Here is an 18832-nt window from a genome sequence, read left to right on the forward strand (position 1 = left end):
CATCCATTGTCTAGGAGCCTAGGTGCCTAGCACAGCTTTGTGGATTGCAGTGTTGTTCCTTCTATTTTGTACATGCCTACACGTTTAGGTGCAATGACACTCAGCATTGCAACATCTAAATCCCTTCGTGGATCCCACCGTGCCTCAATAGCACATCTAACAGCAGTTTGTGTTTAAATACTGGTAGGATGGGAGGAAATCTTTCTTAGATCTCCTGGTGAACAGATTTCTCTGAGAAGTTCTAAATCTCAGACAAACGACATGACTGGGAATGGATTCCTTGAATAGCAATTGGGATTTTTGTAACTTCCATATCTCCCCTGAACACACACCCATCGTTCCCCGGTATACCTCCACCCATGCTCTCCTGCCATCATCCCTTCTGCATGTTCTCCTAGGCCTTTCCATGGCTCCTGTGCTTCCCAGTATCCTGCACCTCCTTCCATGCCCTCTCTTCTGTTGCCCCATCAACCCTGGTACAGTCCACCTCTACTCAATGACTTCCTTTAGTCCCCTATACACCACTACCCATGTCTGCTCTATTCTCCTGCACCTCCTATCATTCCTCTTCTGGTCCACTGCACCTGTCTCCAATCTGCCCCATGCTCTCTCCCCTCTCTCCATGCTCCTCTTGGCCCTTGGGATCCCCTGTGTACTCCTCCATGTCCTACCAGCATCCTGCCCCCACTTCCTTTAGCATCCTGCCTGCCCACAGGCCCTCTGTTCTAAGCCCCTGGATCATGGTTCCAGGCCAACCTCTCCTGTCCCCCTCTCCATACACCACTCCCAGACTCCTACTCCAGGGTAATACCCATTATCGTTTACTCTTCTCCACCCCACCCCACCCCAGCAATCCATGCCCCTCATCTTGGCCTGCAAGTCAGCAGCAAGTCTGTTTTTGTTTCACAAATCTTTATTATACAGGCATGAACGGCTTGCACCTTTTTTAAACCACTCCACTAACTCTGCCCTCCAAATGGGAACCCAAGGTCAGCACAAACAAAACAAACAGGCAGTTTCTAGGCTAGCCTCACCATGCAGATATCCAGAGCCAGAGAAAGCCAAGAACAGCTTGAAAAAGGGAAATAGATACATGTTCAGAACACTATCTTTAAAACTACTTTGTCAATTGTCACCACACTTGCCAGAAAACAATGCTACCTTGGGTGAGATATGACGTGAAATTTCAGGAAGATCAGTGTCTTATTGAGGAAGTTACAAGGAGGGAAGGGATTAAAAATTAGGCTTGCTGTGGCAACCTAAACTGGGAAGCAGCTCCCATACTTCTGTTACCAAAAGCCAGCTCAACTCCTCCTCTAGCTATGCTATTAATAACTCTTGAGATGGTTAGATATGAATAACTTTTGAAAATCTGATTTGTCTGTCCCGTTCTGTTGTGTAGTTATTGCATTTCAGTTTTTATTTGTACTAGTAGCAACAGAGACTGGGAGCCCCATTGGGCTAGGCTCTTTACAAATACGTAGTAGGTGACACTCCCTGATGCAAAGAGCTTACAGTCCAAATGGATCAGACAGCGAAGAGTGAGAGCAACTAAGTATTGTTATCCCCATTTGATAGGTGAAAGCACAGAGATAAAATGACTTGAACAAGGTCATGCAGGGAATCTACGGTGGAGTCAGGAAAGGAATCCAGGTCTCTCAAGTCCAAATCGAGTTCGTTAACCAAAAGACCAGGTCTTTTTCCACTCATCTTGGATAATTAAAATAGGCTAGTCAGTTTCATTTTTGTCTGTAGATTTTAATTAGTATAACTGAAGTTCCTATGCACTGGCGGTGTGATGCAATGTTTAGATTACAACCCCCTGCAGTGTTTGTATGTTGGCTATAAACAGGATCTATTTGTTTTGCGGGGGAGAAATCAACAGACACTTCTCTTGGCACAGGAGCTTGTAAAAATAAAAGGAGTACTTGTGGCACCTTAGAGACTAACAAATTTATTAGAGCATAAGCTTTCGTGAGCTACAGCTCACTTCATCGGATGCATCCGATGCATCCGATGAAGTGAGCTGTAGCTCACGAAAGCTTATGCTCTAATAAATTTGTTAGTCTCTAAGGTGCCACAAGTACTCCTTTTATTTTTGCGAATACAGACTAACACGGCTGCTACTCTGAAACCTGTAAAAATAAAGTGAAAGATCTTAGTTTTAAAACATGTTGCTTTAATAGTAAGTTCAGTGTCACAATGAGCCAAATTGTGCCACCAAAGAACTTTGCAGTGATCTCACTAAGTTCTATTTCAACACAATGATACAATATGGCCTAAAGAAAAGGAGTACTTGTGGCACCTTAGAGACTAACAAATTTATTAGAGCATAAGCTTTCGTGAGCTACAGCTCACTTCATCGGATGCATTAAGAAAATCAACTTTACTTTTTGAAGTCCTGTCTCTTATTATTGCTCTTACATAACTATCTTCAATTCAGCCTCTTGTTTCAAGGGTGGCCTGTAATGTCTTGGCTAAAATGGCTGTATTTGTCTCTTCCACCCAGTCTACTGAAGGAGATAAGGAGAGGGCATTTTCAACTCGACATTTAAAAATACACACAGCCCCAACCACAGGTGTCCCTTACCCATGGACTGAATCAAATATGCAGAGCTACAGAGCCTCATCAGTGCTGAATCAGACTCTATTTCCAGGGATCATTTTAGATAAAATGCTTCATTACACAGATCTGCTAATAAGCACATTGCTGGAAGCGAACAACAAAAGTAAAAAGCAACCACTGTAACTTAGATCAAATCACTATAAAAGTGCACCAAGATGGTCCCTCTCAGCTATCTGATCATTTGCACTACATCAATTCCTAGAAGCCCTGGTCAGGATCATAGGTCCATTATTTGGGTGACCATATTTTCCCAGGGAAAAAACGGGACACCACACGGGGCTGGTTTGAGCACCCACCCCCCCAGGATCCCCTTTCCCCCCCCCATTCGGGGCCGGCCCGAGTGCTAGCTACTGAACCAACACAAAGGAAGACTTGATCTCTTCCAATTCAATGCTCCGAGCCTGTGATCAGATATGTGTAGACAGACCCCTAGACCCTCATGGACTTGATTGCAGAATTGGGACCTTTTATGCCCCTTCTAATTCAGATTGCAAAACATCAACTTCCAGTGTTAGCTTCCCTGGTCATTACTAGTGAGTTAATACATAAGGAAGTCAGATTTGGAAAGAGGCATTTGGATCCTAACGTTTACACTCACGAAATTAGCTTACACTGTTTTCATTACCAGACGAAAATATTCACTCCTCACCTACTGTTACAAGCTGTTTTGTTACAAGTGAAAAGAAGCCATGTGGTCTCTTTCCCATACCTAAAGAGGCTCCCTCAGACGAACACAGAAGGGGCTATGTACCTGTTGAAACTGGAATAGATTTAGCTAAGAAAAGGGTCTTTTATACAAAGCTGCTTGGTCTGGAACTCTACTATACATTCCAGGAGTCCTTTCACTTCCATTCAGGAAGCAAGGCAATAACATGGCTGGTATGCAAGAAGCTCAAAATATGAAAAGGCAACAAATAGGGGGAAAGCAATACCGGTAATGGGAAGAAATAACTTAGCCCTTTTTCTCCTCAGCACAAAACATCAATTATCAAACAGTGCAAGTCAGGGAGGTGAAGTTAGGAAATGTCAGAATTGCCTGTGCAACTTTCATTGCACCCCTTTTGCGTGTGCATTAGGATACAGTCTTTGATGATAGGTTTCAGAGTAGCAGCTGTGTTAGTCTGTATCTGCAAAAAGAAAGGGAGGACTTGTGGCACCTTAGAGACTAACAAATTTCACGAAAGCTTATGCTCAAATAAATTTCTTAGTCTCTAAGGTGCCACAAGTCCTCCTTTTCTTTCTTTGATGATAAGATCACATTCCATTTTTTTTTTCCACAGGACGCCTGCCTCATTCAGTCCACATGACAGCCTCCTATGCCCAATATCAGTCTCTCCCCACTACCCACAGGCTCCCAACCCTTGTCTCCCATTTTTCTCCCAGGCTTTCAGACCCAGCCTCCTTGCCCAGACAGTGCCAGTTCCCCCCTACTCCAACTCCCAGTCTGTCTCCCTCTCCCTCTCCACTGCCAGCCTCCTCAGCTCCTTGTCCTGATCTACTCCCCCGCAGATCCAGCTGTTCTCCCCTTGGCATTCGATTCAAGTGGCTTCCTCCTCCTTGCTGCCTGTGCATCAGCAGTGGGGGCATTGAAAGCACTGGAGCGACAGGGTCTCTGCTCTCAGTTCTTGTGCTTGGACCTGGCCTGGCCCGGAGACGCCAAGAACTGCAGGAAAGTCCTGCTGAGCCCTGGGCTTGAGTATGCTCAGTGTTAGGATTACCATATTTGAACATTCAATAAAGAGGACACTCCACCGGGGGGAGGGGAGAGGTATTTGCTTGCACCCCTCTTCCCCAACTCCACCCCCACTCCACTCCCTCTGCCGCATTGGACCCCTTCCCCAAATCCCTGCCCCAGCCCCGCCTCCTCCCCCTCCCTCCCAGCCACGCGAAACAGCTGTTTTGCAGCACAAGCACTGGGAGCTAGGGGGGAAAAAGCAGGCACTCTCTCAAGTAATCAACATTCACTCTCTTTCTTGAATGATCAACACTTCTTTGGGGAAGAATAATAACGGCAAAATCCCAGACTTTTTAGATATTTAAAAATTCCTCCCGGAGAGCAATTTAAGAACCAAAAAGCCAGACATGTCCGGGAAAATACGGACGTATGGTAACCCTACTCAGTGTGCATTAAATCGTTGGGGAATTAAGCTGCAATCGTTTAGCAAGTCTCTACTGAGCATGAGCAAACTGCAATTTTTCAAAAGCTTATAACTTGGTCAAATGTAGGTGGGTTTTCATGGGCATGGCAAAAGGCACCTCCCTGAAACAAAGACCATCCTCCTGCCAAACTTCAAGGCCCTGCTCCAAAGCATGGGAGCTCTAGAGTGTCTCAAAGAAAGGTTGCCAGAATTTTTAAACAGGGGCAAAATACATTTTTCCCTAGCTTTGTTCCTGGAAATGGCTGACCTGTTTCAGCTAATTTTTTCCAGAGTTATTCACCCCTAAGTAGACACCTGACATAGGAAATTTCAGCCCAAAGAGTTAAAGTTTGGCCAAGTTTTCTAAGCAACTGAAAACAGGGTCTCATAATGGGAATTAACAGGCAACCTGACTAACCAGCCCTACTAGCCCTGCCTGTAATAAAGGCTGGTGACTAAGCAAAACTGGAATAATGGAACACAAATAGGCAGGAGTTTATGATTTTAAGGGCTTTTTTTTTTTTTTAAAGCAGGGTTACCAACAGGATGTACCACACATCTTGAATCTCTGCTCTGCCAAATTCTGCTCAGGAGACTGATTCCCCTGATAGCCTGCAGAGATATGGGAATGGCAAAGGTGTCACTTCTATTCCTTTATGACAAAGGAGATGTTTACACAGTTTCCTTTGCCGCTTCACTGTAATGAAAGCGACAGGCTGCTGGATTTGCCGCGGGCAGCCAGCACACTGATAGAATAACGAAATGCCGCCCCAGGATTGCTTTTGTAATAAGTTTCATCAAGTTGGAATCTGAGGATTTGGGGCGCAAGTGTCTGGAGTTTAATCTTCTGCTTAATGCAGCAGAATGAGTTTTGGTAAGGAGGTGACCAATGATTGTGGTGCAGTAGAGTCTACAAACTGAAGAATGGTGGATCTAATATTAATGGCTGTAATACTCTAACTCATCTGGCTGATGTAATGGCTAATAAGGCTATTTTCATGACTTTTCTCATCTCACAGTTCTTAAAAGGCTCAGATGGATATTTTGCAAGAGCCTTGAGTACTGTACTTAAGTCCCATGTGGCTGCTATCATTTTCTTCTGTGGTCTTGGTTTCTTTGCTGCTCCTATCAAGTTAATTGCTATCTAATGGTGACTCACCCCTTTCTGAGCTTTTCCTCTGCAAAAAGCAGGAATAGAAGCTAAATGGAGGCATGGTGTACCAGGCTGACTACCTGAATGGAAGAATCCAGTCAGCGGGATCTAAAAATACCCTGCAGTCTGTAGATAATGGGTGTGATGCAAGGATGCACTCCTTCCTGAGACAATAAAGAGCAAATCTTTTCTACTTTCATGCATGCAGATTCTGTTTGGAGTCAAGTTACATGCAAGCCTGGAGTCCTGTCATTATTAGCTTTAGAGAGTTCAGAGACAGCGAAACTTGTCTTCAGCAATCACTCAATCAAGAGCAAACCTGGGTTGCTTAAGGGGGGTGGGGGGGCTGTTTCTAGTAAAGATGCAGAAGAACTGCACTCAGTGCGTAGGTGTGGATATTTCTTGGTAGTCTCTTAAGACAGGAAGTTTCCATAACTGGGTATGCCAGCCCTTTGAGAGACGTGAGGAAATGCTCCTAGACTAGCACTCCCGCACATTCCAGGTTAAACTTACGGGGTGGGGGGGAGGTGCCATGGAAGGAAAGGAAGTGGTTTGGGGGGAGAGGCAGTTTGGGGGTTGAGGGAAGAAAACTGTGCTAATGCCTCTGCTTTTAGGAGAGAGAGAGTTGTTCCATGAGCAGGATCTCCCTCCCCATCTGCTCTCACTGGTGAGGGATAAGGCTGGCCCAGGGCAGTCCCCAGCTGGCCCCTCTCTGGGATCTCAGGGAGCGGGCTTGCTGGGGAAAGTAGTTCTGGGCTGTGGGATGGCATCCTGGGAAATAAGCCGGGGGGAGGGGAGGAATAGGCATAGTCTTCTCCCCCAGTGGAGAAGGCAGGTTGAAGTGCTGGTTCTCCCTTGAAACCTATGGGTCTGTAACCCCCACCTTTTCTTTGATTTGGAACAGCTATGGGGCAGACCCATAAAGGAGGAACCAAGTTCTAAGAGACTGGTAGTTACTTTGAATTACCCTGCTTGTCTAACTGATAAAAGGATGCTGGCAGGGGAAGGGTAGTTGCTTATATTTGACCTGACACTGTCTCGAATACAGGTTTGGCCCTGTTTTCAGGTTCCTTTATGATGCTCCAAAAGGGCACAGCTGGATCCCTTCGTTTGGGAGGAGCAACTGTCTTTTCTGTTCAGACACAAGAATCAATCTGATGCTGGCTGGTTTGGGATGGCAAACCCGTGTTTCCCAAGCCATCTTGGGGCTCCGAGAATCACTTTATTAGTCCCTTTCTCGAGCTTGTGGAGGATGTGAGACGTCAATAGGAAAGAAGGCAGGATTCCTTCTTAGCCAGTCTACAGTGAAAACACCTGCTGAGTAAGCCACCCACCCAGAGAGATCTCTATGGTAAGACTAGAAAAGAACAGTAGCTGAGAGAATCTGGAGCTGTTCCGTTATGCAAAATGTGTTCAGGAATATTGCCTCTTTGCTCAGTTACATCAGAACCTTCGCTGGGACACTCATACCAGACTGCCAGCCGCCTGGCCCTCACTCAGGAGCTGGGATCCTATCTGTGTACACTTATGACTACAGGATTGCCTGCTTCTTTATCTGTGTCCCTCTCCCACCCCTGCTTAAATGCATGATACAACTGCATGACACTTAAACACTACATCTATAAGGACATGGGGAGAGGAGGTTTAATGACATGGGGAACCATTCAGGGGAATCTAACTGGACTGAAGCAACGGAAAGTGGAGGATGGGATTAAAAAAAAAAAAAACAGAAGGAAGAAGGAGAGAGGTTACTCGGATTACATTACCTTCTAAACAAAACCCTTATATTACCACTCACTCTGTCTGCTTGTGTACTCCATCCATTCCCCAGGTCTTTCTCTACGTAGATTGTATGCACATCTGTGTAAGGATCTTATCTTCGTATGTGTCCAAGAAAAAACCCTGCAAGCTTTTAGCGCCACATCTACCTTGCCATACTGCTATGGACATTTACCAGCCCAGACTCATATCCTCCTTGTTCACCCACTCCAGCAATAATTAAAAAACCCCAAGCTCTAATATTTTACTCACGGTCAAAAATGTCCTGCCATCAGGGAGTTTTCCAAGGTACTGTGCTACATGTAAATAAATGATGACTGTAGCTGTTGCCACTGTGGGGCGTTGCCACAACGGCTGTGGTACCGCAGTGCTTTCTGCGTGTCTGGTAGCATGCTCTGTGTACTGCAAGATTGGAGTTCCTACAGCACGTGCCTCCAAGCACCAGACTCTAATCTTTGGTGTTCCCCGTTAACATACTCAATGCTTTTTGAGTAAGTAACAGCACCAGAACGGCCTGTAACTAAAAGGTGCAAATACTGTAGGCACAACATCAACAGTCATAACGAAAAATCAACCCAGACTCTAGGGGAGGTCCATTGTGAACTAACTGCCCCATGGGATTCCCCAGGTCCAGTGCTAAGGATACTCCCTCCAGTCCATCCATTGACTAGACAGTGGTCAAGCCCTGGCCTATAGAGCCTACTAGAATTGACCTCTGGCTTTGCCCGTGGTCTCTTGGTATCCACATGTGCATTTACCCCACTCCTGCTTGCACAATGCTGTCCTATATCCTCCTTCTCCTGCTGGGCTTCTGCCAGCAGCAGGCTGATGCTTTGACTGGCTCTGAACATTTTAGTCCCAGCTCTCAGGCTGCCCGCTACCCAGCCTTCCTTCTTCATCCAACTCCTTCTGGTTCTGGCCTGCGGCTCCTGCTCTCACAGAGCCCCTGATTCTCTGCAGAGTCCACTGCCCCTCAGAAAGCTACTTTTACCTGCTCTCTAGAGTTGATGGAGTGGTCTAGTGCTAGCAGTTGGACTGGGCAATATAGCGCCCTCTCCTGGCAGCACATTCAAGGTATGGTTACAACCCAGCAATTTCATTACAACAGCTTTCCATTTTAGGCTCTGGACTTTGATTCTTTTCAGCCATGAGACACAGGTACAAACAGCAGAGCCCAAGCCACCAGAAATATGCAAAGAGGAAGTCTTGCTACTCTTTGTACACTCTTGGAAGGCTGTACACATGCCAAACCCCACCAGACAGAAGCTGCACCATGCCCAGTGACCAATGCTGATGGTATTTTACTGAACAGACCGCTTTAGTCTGAGCGGTTTCCTCAAAGTTCACCGGGGGAAGAGCTTCACTTGCCATTCAGAAGGGACTTATATCCGGGAAAAAACCAATCCAGAAAAACTGGTACTGCCTAGCTTTCTACTGGTGGCATCCCTCTAGCTGACTAATGATAGATCTTGAGTATATATATATTGCCTTTTGAGCCAGGAGATGCCAAAGCCCATGACTGATATGCAGACAACTCTGAGGCAGAGAGCAGTTACCAGCTAGAGCCAAGCAATACAATGCACAGGGAGGGGACATTTTGGCCAAGGATCTTATATGGCAACCCCCTATTGTTACGAAAAGTGCTATGGACTGAGGCTGTTTAATGCCTATACAAAAGACACAGGGCCTTGATGTTAAGGTCTCATCTTAAACACTTCAGCACAGCACTCCATTTACTGTGCCCAGAAGGGGGAAGACTGAGTCAGCCTGGCTGGGATGGGGACTGTGGCTCAAGGGAGTCCAGGTGTTTCAAATTTGAAACTCTGACCATTAAGCAAAGCATCCTCTGTGACAGCAGCACATCCATATGTAAGAGCTTATTAGAGCTGCTCTATCCTGCTTTTTAGTGGCTATCTTTGTATTGTCCAAACAGCCAACTTAAAGCTTTTCAGAAGTTACAGTCAAGGGCGAGCGAGGGGAAAGTGTAGCGAGAAAGACATCCCACAAGCAGAAACAGGGGGAAAAGGGTGTGTGGGGTAGGCGGATTGAACAGCATGAACCTAGGGAAGAGAGATAAGGGATATCAGAAGCAGCCAGTCTCCTTTCTGTCTCTCAGAGAGGTTTGGATAGTGCAGGGGCACGCCAAAGGAGTGAACAGTTCAAAGGCAGATCTGGCAGAAGACAAAGTTAGAACTCAGTCTAACTTTGCTGAGTTAGGGGGCAGGAGGCATGTCTGGGAAGGAGGTTTAAAAAGGTTTGGTTTAAAAGTGGCAAATAATACAAAAGTTGTACGTTCTCTGGGGCAGGGATGAACCTGAGGTAAAAGAGCTCTAGAGCCACTATGCTACCTATTTGACTACCAATGTGTGGAACTACTGGCCCTGTCATTACACGGACAATGGATATTTCAGTGTATAATCCAGCTCCTCGTCCTCTACAACAAAGCACTTGCCTACCACTCTACTCTCATCTCTTTAATCAGCTGACTGACCTACAAGATTCCTGCTTCCATCACCACCTCTGCTACAGCAGGGAGCGGACAAACCAATTACCAAGACAGAGAGATCTTTGGAGTTTTAACTTTAAAGCCCTTGCTGGACTGAGTCCAAACACTTTACTGATCATTTGGCTCCCTCTATACCATCTTGTTCCTTAGGTCCGAGGGCAGGGTACTGCTGGAGCCTGCGGTTTGCAGAGACTGACAGAACATGGACCATACTTTTGTAGGCTCCGTGATCCCGTTTTTTGTGAAGCAAAAGGAGGGTCATAGACCTCTTTTAAACTGTATTTTATATTTCACAGGGCCTTTGGCAAGATACATTAATTGGTGCTTTATTGCTTTTAGGTTTGAGCCATCTGGTATTATTTTCTTGAGTCTTTAATACATATTTTATAGTTAAGTCTATTGGAGTGCTCCCTCTGGCAGACAAATGTCCTGAAATAAAAGTTAATTCATTCTAAATAATAAGTGATGCTTACTGATATGTGATGGTACTTTATATTATAAATAATTGGTGCCCAGATACTTCGGTGATGGACACATTAGAAATGCCTTGTGCCCCAGTACATGTGAATAACTTTACATATGCAAGTGCTTCCAGTGACTTCAGTGGAAATGCTCATGTGGATAAAGGTGAACACATATAAAAGGTTTGAAGGATCAAGGCTTAAAGTAGAGATTTTGAAAATCTGCTAGGAGAAGCTGGGGGTCTAAAGGTGAATTGTGCTTTCTGTATTATTTTCTAAGGCCTTGGTTAAAATGTTCAGAATCTCCCAGGTGACTCGCTGCTTTTGAAAATGTTGACCTTGTCTACATGAGGCTACACTGCTAATGCCCGTTCAGCAAGAAAAGAGCCCTAGTCAGTGTAAGGATGGAGGAGAAACCACACCATGAAGAACAGTAGCGTTTAAGTTTGAAAATCAATTAGCATCTGCCTCCATTACAAGCTTGGTTCAGTGAGTGTCATAATCAAGGATGATAAACTGATTTGTAAAAAAGCTGGTGCTTATTTATTCTTGGAAGGTCATATTTCATCACCATAGCAACCAGTGTCTTTTCCATTTCTCCAGCAAGTTGATTGCATTAATTACCTTGGCCAAATGGGCTTGAGAGAAGAAAATTTTCACTTGTTTTACTAGAATCTGACGGTGTTTCTATGGATTTTTTGTTTTGTAATGTTGCAAAGCCCAGTTCCTTATGACGTGTGTGTGGGTGTATGCTGTGTTTTTTTTTCCAAATGGCACATTTTTCTGTGGTGTCCTGCATAAGTCATCACTTGCAACTTTTTCCTTTACAGTTACACAGCAAATCAAACATGTATATTGAATATCAGATCTGGCTTTACTGTACCTGATTTTTATGTCAACTGTGGTTTGTTAAACGAGATGAGGCCTGTGGTGGTATTTAAATCTTATTTTAAAAATCCTAAATCGACAGGAATTTTGATACTGTAAGCTACTTTCTTCCTCCCCCCAGCATGTTTAGGTTTTATTTCTCTCCATAGGACAGCACTTTACAATGCACAAATCTCTTTTGGAAGATACCGATTTAAATGCCCATTGGTGCATTGGGATTGTTGTATGCTTGTGCCACACCCAGCTGGCAGGAGGAGGCCTCTAGGTGCTACTACTGCAATATAAATAATACATGCTTTCATGAACTTCCTGCTCTTTAACCAACAACTCGCCACACCTGGGCTCGGATCCTGCAAACTCTTATCTATCTGCTCAGCTCTAGACAGAGCGGTCAGTTCTCTGAATGGTCCCATTGAAGTAATTTGAAGTGCACACTTGTCCTGCATGTTTGTCGTTCTGAATCAGTCAGTTCTGTGATTCCTGCCTCCACCCAAGTTAGTGTTCTGTTGTTGCTATACTAGAACAGCCCCGTGTTAACAATACATTTTTGTATACATACACAGATGTAAATAGGAAAAATCTTACAGCCTATGTAACTTATCTTGCAACTAGTTCGGCCTATGCAGAGTCCCACTTAAGTCCACGTGGGCCTGCCTGCATGGAGCCAACTGCAGGATCAAGGCCTGTATTATAAATACACGTGTGTTATGGTGCCCTTTCCCTCCCTTCCTTTTCTTGGAATATTTTTCCTTCAGCACATCTAACCCCCAACAAAAGGTTGCTCTCCTTGAGGATCCTGAGCAGTGGTTCTCAACCTATTTACCATTGTGAGTCGCATCCAATACTACCTGTATGGTACGGGTGGCGGGTGAACCCCCACTTTGGGGAGGCTAGCCCACTGGCCCCACCCCTTCTGCCAAAGGCTCCACCCCCGGCATGTTGGAGCCCCGAAACCCCATAACAGAAGGAGCCCCGAGCCCCCCCGTGACGAGAGGAGCCCCAGCTCACCCACACCAGCCACCCCGGGCCAGCCCCAGTGCCAGGCTGAGCGACATGCCGGGCCGCTCCCAGTGCCGGGTCGAGCCACTCCCCCTAGCCTGAGTGCCAAGCCGAGTCGCTCTCCCCAGACCCTCCACCCGAGCACTGGGCAGAGCTGGCATCCCCCCCCATCCGAGCTGGTGGCCCCAGTGCCCGGCGGAGCTGCCTCACTCCCCCACCAGACCCCCAGGCCTGCTGCTTGCTTGCAGCATCCCTCCTTCATTCCCTCACCTCCGAGGAGAAGTGACACAGCAAGCAGCGGGGAGCAGGAGTTGGAGTGTAGGAAGCCAGGCAGTGGGTGGGGGCTGGGGGCCTTGGGGAAGAGGTGGGGCCATCACAGCCCAGGTGTACCGTGGGAGTGGCTTTGCCAGGAAGGCTTTGCTTTCCCTGGCCTATTATACCTGCCGCCCATGCATGGATGGTGCGTATAATAGGCTGGGGAAGGCTGTGCCTCCCCAAACAGCCCCGTATGGCCCCAGCCATGCTGCACCCAAGGGCCCCCTCCTGCTGCTAGTTGGCCCCAGTGCTGGCAGGCTGCTCCTATTCTGGGAAGGGGGCTGGGTCTAGGGCAGCTGGGACTTGGGGTGGCTGGGGCTGCCCAGCGCTGGGGGGGCCCCTGGCATTGAGGCCACACCGCCCAGTGCTGGGGGGGGGGGCAAAGGGAGGGCCAGGTGCCACCCACCCGTCACTCTAGGGCTGGGTGGGGAGGGATGTGTGCCACCCCCCCCATCTGGCGCTCTGCAGTTGGGGTGGGGGAGTGTGTGCCGCCTGCCGGGTGCTCTGGGATTGGAGGTGCTCAGGTGACCCGGGGCTGGAGGGGGGGCTAGCGGCTGTGGGGGGCCCTCTGGCCTTGGAAGGTCAGGATGGGCTGGCCTCAGGTGGAAAGGGTGGGCCAGGCTGGGGGCTAGCCTCCCCAAGCCCATGGTTCACCCACTGCCGTGCTGTATATCCCTGAGGATGTTATTTGGGCCGCAGCTGTGTGCTGGCTAGGCCACAGGTTGAGAATGACTGATCCTGATGAACCCTACCCTGGTCCCCCATTTCTCCCTTCCTTCTCTTTTAGTGTACTGCAAACAAGGTGTTAATCATCTGGCAGGTAAAACAAGCAGCCTACTCAAAGGCCAGAACCAAACCACTCAAGGAAATGTTTCTAAGCTAAGTGGTAGGCAAACTTCCTCCTTTCCCTGGATCACAAGCATCCCGTATAGGAGACACTCCTGAGTTTCTACTGGCCTGGACAAGGAACAGAGGTCATTCCAGAATCAGACCACATCTCCCATGCTGATTCTTTAATTTATACCCTGATATATTGTTCTTCATTTCTAAGTAATCTGAGACTGAACATAAACTAAACTCCCCCGTGGCCTTCAAGCATTCTTCCTTTTACAGACCAGCTATGGTGATAATATAATTATTGCCATTATCTCTCTGTTCAAATGGAATTTCTATTCCTCCCTCTGCCACCGACATGTGACCTTGGGCAAGTCACTTCACTTCTGTGGCTTGTTTCCCCATTTATTACATGCAGATTGTAAAATTTGCAAAGCACTTGGGGAGCCCTGCATGAAATTATATCTAGTATAAGGGTAAATTATAGTTAAAGGGACACAGTCAATTTAAAATGTACACATCTGTCTAGTGGTTTTTTTAAACCAACTGTTGACACATCTAAGACAGCTATAGCTGGGCTGGAGAAAAGATATTTTATCTGGTTTCAGTCTGTTTTCTGAGTCCATTTGACAGCACTTAATGTAGAGTCAGTTTCAGTTTTCCCCCTGTAGACTGTCAGTCTCCCCCGCCCCCATTTGTGTAGGCGTTTCCCACAGCAACAGTGAAGGGGGGGGGGGGAGGGAGGGAAAATGTAATTGTAAAACCAAAAAATCTGGCAGGAGGATTCAGGGCAGATACTTCCTGAAAGTACTTCCAACTCTTTTCTAAATCAACTCCCTTTGAGAGGCTGCTGTGCCCCTTTTAAGAAATTCTGACTCTTGTGTGATGCGAAATAAAAACCAGATACTTCCATCATGAAAACCACGGTCACCAGATGACGTCCCAGACACCCCTGCATTCAGGCACACATAACCAAGCAATTCAAGTTCAATACCATCTCCCTGATTTGAAACAAGTTACTTGAATATACCGAATAGGCTCACAGAGAGAGAAATCAGACTCAAGCTGTCCCCTAGCCAGCTGCTTGTGGCTCTTGCCCGAGCCGGTGCATGCCCCATACGCCCAGTCCCCCCTGTTTTAAGAAAGCCAGGCCCCGGGGGCAGTAACAAGAGGCCAGCATGATGGCCATCCGCGCGCCTAGGGAACGACGCCCAGGGGCCGGAGAGCTAATACGCCAGGACGAATGGAAAAAGGACAGGGGTTGGCCACGTGCGATCCAGTCACATTGTGGACGCAGGGGCTGGCCCCTCCACACGTGTCCGGGGGCTTCTGAGCAGCCAGGAGAGGCTGCAGCGGGGACTCCGGCGGACCCCGGGCTGAGAAACTCCCCTCACCCCAAAGCACCCCTGCCTAGGAGAGGAGAGCGCAGCCCCGGCCATAGCTTAGCCGCCTGTCCCGCATGCGGTCAGGCGATCGGATGGGGGGGGGGGGCGGGATCACCAGCACCCACCTGCTCCCCCTGGAGCCCTGCACGGAGCCGCGCGCTCCCGCTCCCGCTCCCCCCGGGCAGTAGCAAAACTCCGGCTGCTCCCGCCCCTCCATTATTGAGCGGGGATCCGCTCGGAGCCGGAGCCGGAGCCGGAGCGGGCCCCGTGCACTCACCTCCGCCGGGGCCGGGCAGTGAGCGGCCGGCGCGGGGCGCCTACTTTGGGTAGTTGCGACTACGGCCCCGTGATGCGCGGCGCGGCGCGGCGCGGAGCTCCTCCTCCCGGGCCCCATGTGCCAGCCGCCGCTCCCGCTTCCTGAGCCCGCCCCGGGCTCCTGCCCCTCGCTGCGGGCGCTGGGCCAGGGGACTCGCCGGGGTCCAGGCTGGCTCCGCTGGGGAAGGAGGCAGATTTCACTGTGACTTCATCGCAGTGAAGCCAGGCTGCGCTGCTGCGTGCCGCAGGCCAGAGCCAGCCAGCGGTTCATGGTGCTTCTCCGTGTCCTCTCGTGGTTTACCCTGTCTATGGCAGGAGCCAGGGCCTCATTGCGCCAGGCACTGTACAAGCAGATCCAAGAGATGACCCAGTCTTCTCTCCTTCAGCTGGCGCAGCTCAGGTGTGCAGCATAGAAGCCCAGGCTGCCTCTCAAACGCACATTCTCCTGGTTAATGCCAGGATTTTGCGTGCACGCACTGGTAGGATTGTGATTTTAGAGGCACAAAGGCCAGGGAAGGCTTTTAACAGCAGCCCTATTTCCCCCCCCCGCATTACGGTCTTTGCTTGATAATGGAAGCTATTGTTCCAGAGCAATGGACACTAACCAGTGTGTGCATGACCCCATGTGGTTTTTAAACCTAGCGTTTCTTTCCTGAGATCCAAGATTGGGCATTTGAAGCTCCAACTTTTCAGGACTGCCCAAACTCCTCTTCTCCCTCACAGCTGCAAGGAATGTGACTCGGGAAAGTTTGGGGCTCAGGTGGGCCTCCTCTTTAGTCCCCAGACTGCAGGTTTCACAGCAGTGACTGGCTAGCAGGTTTTCCCTGAACTCTGGATTTTGGGCACAAACTGTTCAAAGCTGGGCACAGCCCTGTTGATCTCAAACTTTATTTAAATGAGGGCTTCCAATGTCTCCCAGGGCCTCCCTTCAGATAAGTAGGGCTGTTCTCTGCTGTGTATTACGGTGTAATGTCTAACCCTAGTAGCAGATCCGTGGCCATGCAGAATTTCACGTAGTGACCAATTAGAACTTAATGTGAGCAGCAGGGATGGGAGCTGGAACTCCCTACTCCAAAAGCATAAGCCTCTGCTACTTAAACGAAAGGAGAATTGCTGTTAGTAGTGTGAGACCTATGTGACATGAGCAGTTTGAGCCCATTCAGTAGGGGATAGTGGCACACCTGTTAATTACAATATAATGCATGTGCAATGGGGGTAATGATTTTTTTTTAAAGAGGATTGAAGCCCTGCATTCTTTATTAGAGTTTCTCTATTAACAATTCAGACTAAATTATAATAGATGATTTGTCCCTGAACTAGGTTAGACTTTACCATGTCCCTTAGTGTTTCTACACAGTGGGGATGTTCTCAAGTCCAGAATGGCTATATGAGCACATAAGCAAAAAGCCCAGACTGCCTGTCTGTCTGTCTGCATGCCTGTCTCTTTTTTTAATTTTACAGGAGTCAATACAGAAGAATTCAAAAGGGTCACAATAGATTTCAAAGAACAAATACCTACAGGTGTAAAAACAAGTAACGAGATTCTTTAAGTGTATGAGAAGCAGGAAGCCTGTGAAGGAATTGGTGGGTATTCTTGATCCCTTGAGCTTAAAGGGACTAATTAAGGCAATTAAGGATGAGTAATTAAGGACATTGCTGAGAAACTAAAGGATTTCTTTGCATTAGCTTTCACTGCTGAGGAGATTCCTACTGTGGACCTACTCTGGTCTGGTAACAAAGATGCAGTGCTGTGGTGCATTGAGGTGTCAGGAAAAGAGGTGCTGGAGCAAAGTGATAATTTAAAGCAGTAAGTCACCAGCCTCATGTGGTCTATCCAGCAGTCCTTAGCAGCTTAAGTATGATGTGGCTGAGCTGCAAATAAAAATATTTGGTTTGTCATTAAAAGCAGCCGCTCTTCTAGTGGATTGGAGAGCAGCCAATGATGTCTCTATATTTAAAATTGGCTCTAGGGATCATCTGGGGAATTATAGACCAGTAAGCCTTACAGCTGTACCTGGCAAATAGGCTGGAAAGATAATTAAAAACAGAACAACAAAACTTCCGGAAGATTATGATCTGATACAGAGTCTAGTTTAAAGTGCCCCATGGATGTTAAATACTGAAGGCTGGATTGTTGTCCTGTCAGGGTACTGGGGCTGGACAGATCCTGTACCCGTTACAGGCGGGAGGCTGAAGCAGGCCTTCATTTTCTGTTAGCAAGTGCATTTTACAGTGCCAAGTGTTTTGTTTTAATGGGAGGGTGTGGTTTAGTGAGGCTCTGTTCATGCTATCTATGGCCATGCACTTACTGGCTCTTAAAAGCCCTGCAAGCAGCTGTGGGTGGAGATAATAGGTTCTACCCCTAGATGGGGAGAGAATTGGTGTATTAAAACAACCACATGTCGTTAACAACTCACAGCTCTGTTCCATTATCCCAAAAGCTGGCACTGAAGGGAACCTTCATGGTTCAGACAGAAACTCAGTGTCTCACCCTCAGCGACTGCAAATAGTCTAATGAGAAATGAGTCTGATATAGTGTTGTCAGGCTGCCAGCAGATTAGCAGGCTACATAGTACCAACAGAGAAGAGATCTATTTGAAAACCAGTGGCAGTCTATGACCCATAGAATAAGGAAGGGAGGAGAGTATTCCCCCCAATTTTTCTTCCTTTCTGTCTCCATGGCTCACTCTGCTGCTCCCCCAGCGGAGCTGGGCAGGAGTCTCTCCTCCAGTCGGATCAAAGGAGAAGGTGCAGAGGAAGAGCAGCGCAGTGGGGCTGCTCAGGAGCACGTTACCAAAGGCATCTATAGCAGAGTCACATTGTCTAGCATTGTGCATTCGGCCTGCTTTGCATCATTATTTTCATGAAGAAGTCAAAGGTTACCGTATAAGAGTGCTGTTCTTGGTAGCACTGGGCTTAACAAAGCTTGCCCACAGAACAGGCCACAAAGATATTATGGGTACATCTACGCAGCAAAAACCCTGCAGCAGCAAGTCTCAGAGCCTGGGTCAACTGACTCAAGCCTGTGGACTAAAGATAGCAATGTAGATGTTTGGGCTTGGGCTGGTGTGTGAGCTCCGAGACCCTCCCACCATGCTGGGTTTCAGAGGCCAGGCACCAGGCCGAGCCCAAATGTCTACACTGCTATTTTTAGCCCCACAGCAGAAGTCTGAGACTTGCTGCTATGGGTCCTTTTTTTGCTGTACCCTAAAACACATGTGCATTTGGCCAAAGAACTCCTCGCTGGTTGAAACAGGAGAGTTACTGTATTCTCAGAGAACTGACTCTCAAGATGGCTTAAAGAGGTTTGCATTATTAAATTATCTAAGCATTTTAAAGTATCTTCCTGCAGCCAATGGAAGAAGGTTCATGCTGATTTCAGCTTTTTAGAAGTGATCTAACAATGCTCACGAGCAGGAGAAGCAAGGCCATT

At 47.7% G+C, this 18832-nt stretch overlaps 1 protein-coding gene across 9 annotated transcripts in view; it reads right to left on the minus strand.

The window, feature by feature from the left end:
• STEAP3 (STEAP3 metalloreductase) overlaps positions 1-15503 on the minus strand; it is a 43858-nt gene extending 28355 nt beyond the window's left edge. For 4 of the 9 annotated variants that reach the window (XR_006277885.1, XM_043504996.1, XM_043504995.1 and 1 more), the window contains exon 1: positions 7716-7752. Coding sequence is in view for 3 of the 9 variants with exons in the window: in XM_043504996.1 (XP_043360931.1) it covers positions 7716-7737 (22 nt within the window). In the remaining 6 variants the exon portion in view is untranslated. Of the gene's footprint in view, positions 1-7715; positions 7753-7948; positions 8084-14742; positions 14881-15209; positions 15231-15361 lie in introns of those variants that run through there. The other 5 variants (XM_038421791.2, XM_038421790.2, XM_043504999.1 and 2 more) reach the window with 4 other exon arrangements.
• Between the last annotated feature and the right edge of the window lie 3329 nt (positions 15504-18832).

This window comes from Dermochelys coriacea, chromosome 11 (genome assembly GCF_009764565.3).
Source record: "Dermochelys coriacea isolate rDerCor1 chromosome 11, rDerCor1.pri.v4, whole genome shotgun sequence".
NCBI classification, from domain to species: domain Eukaryota; kingdom Metazoa; phylum Chordata; order Testudines; family Dermochelyidae; genus Dermochelys; species Dermochelys coriacea.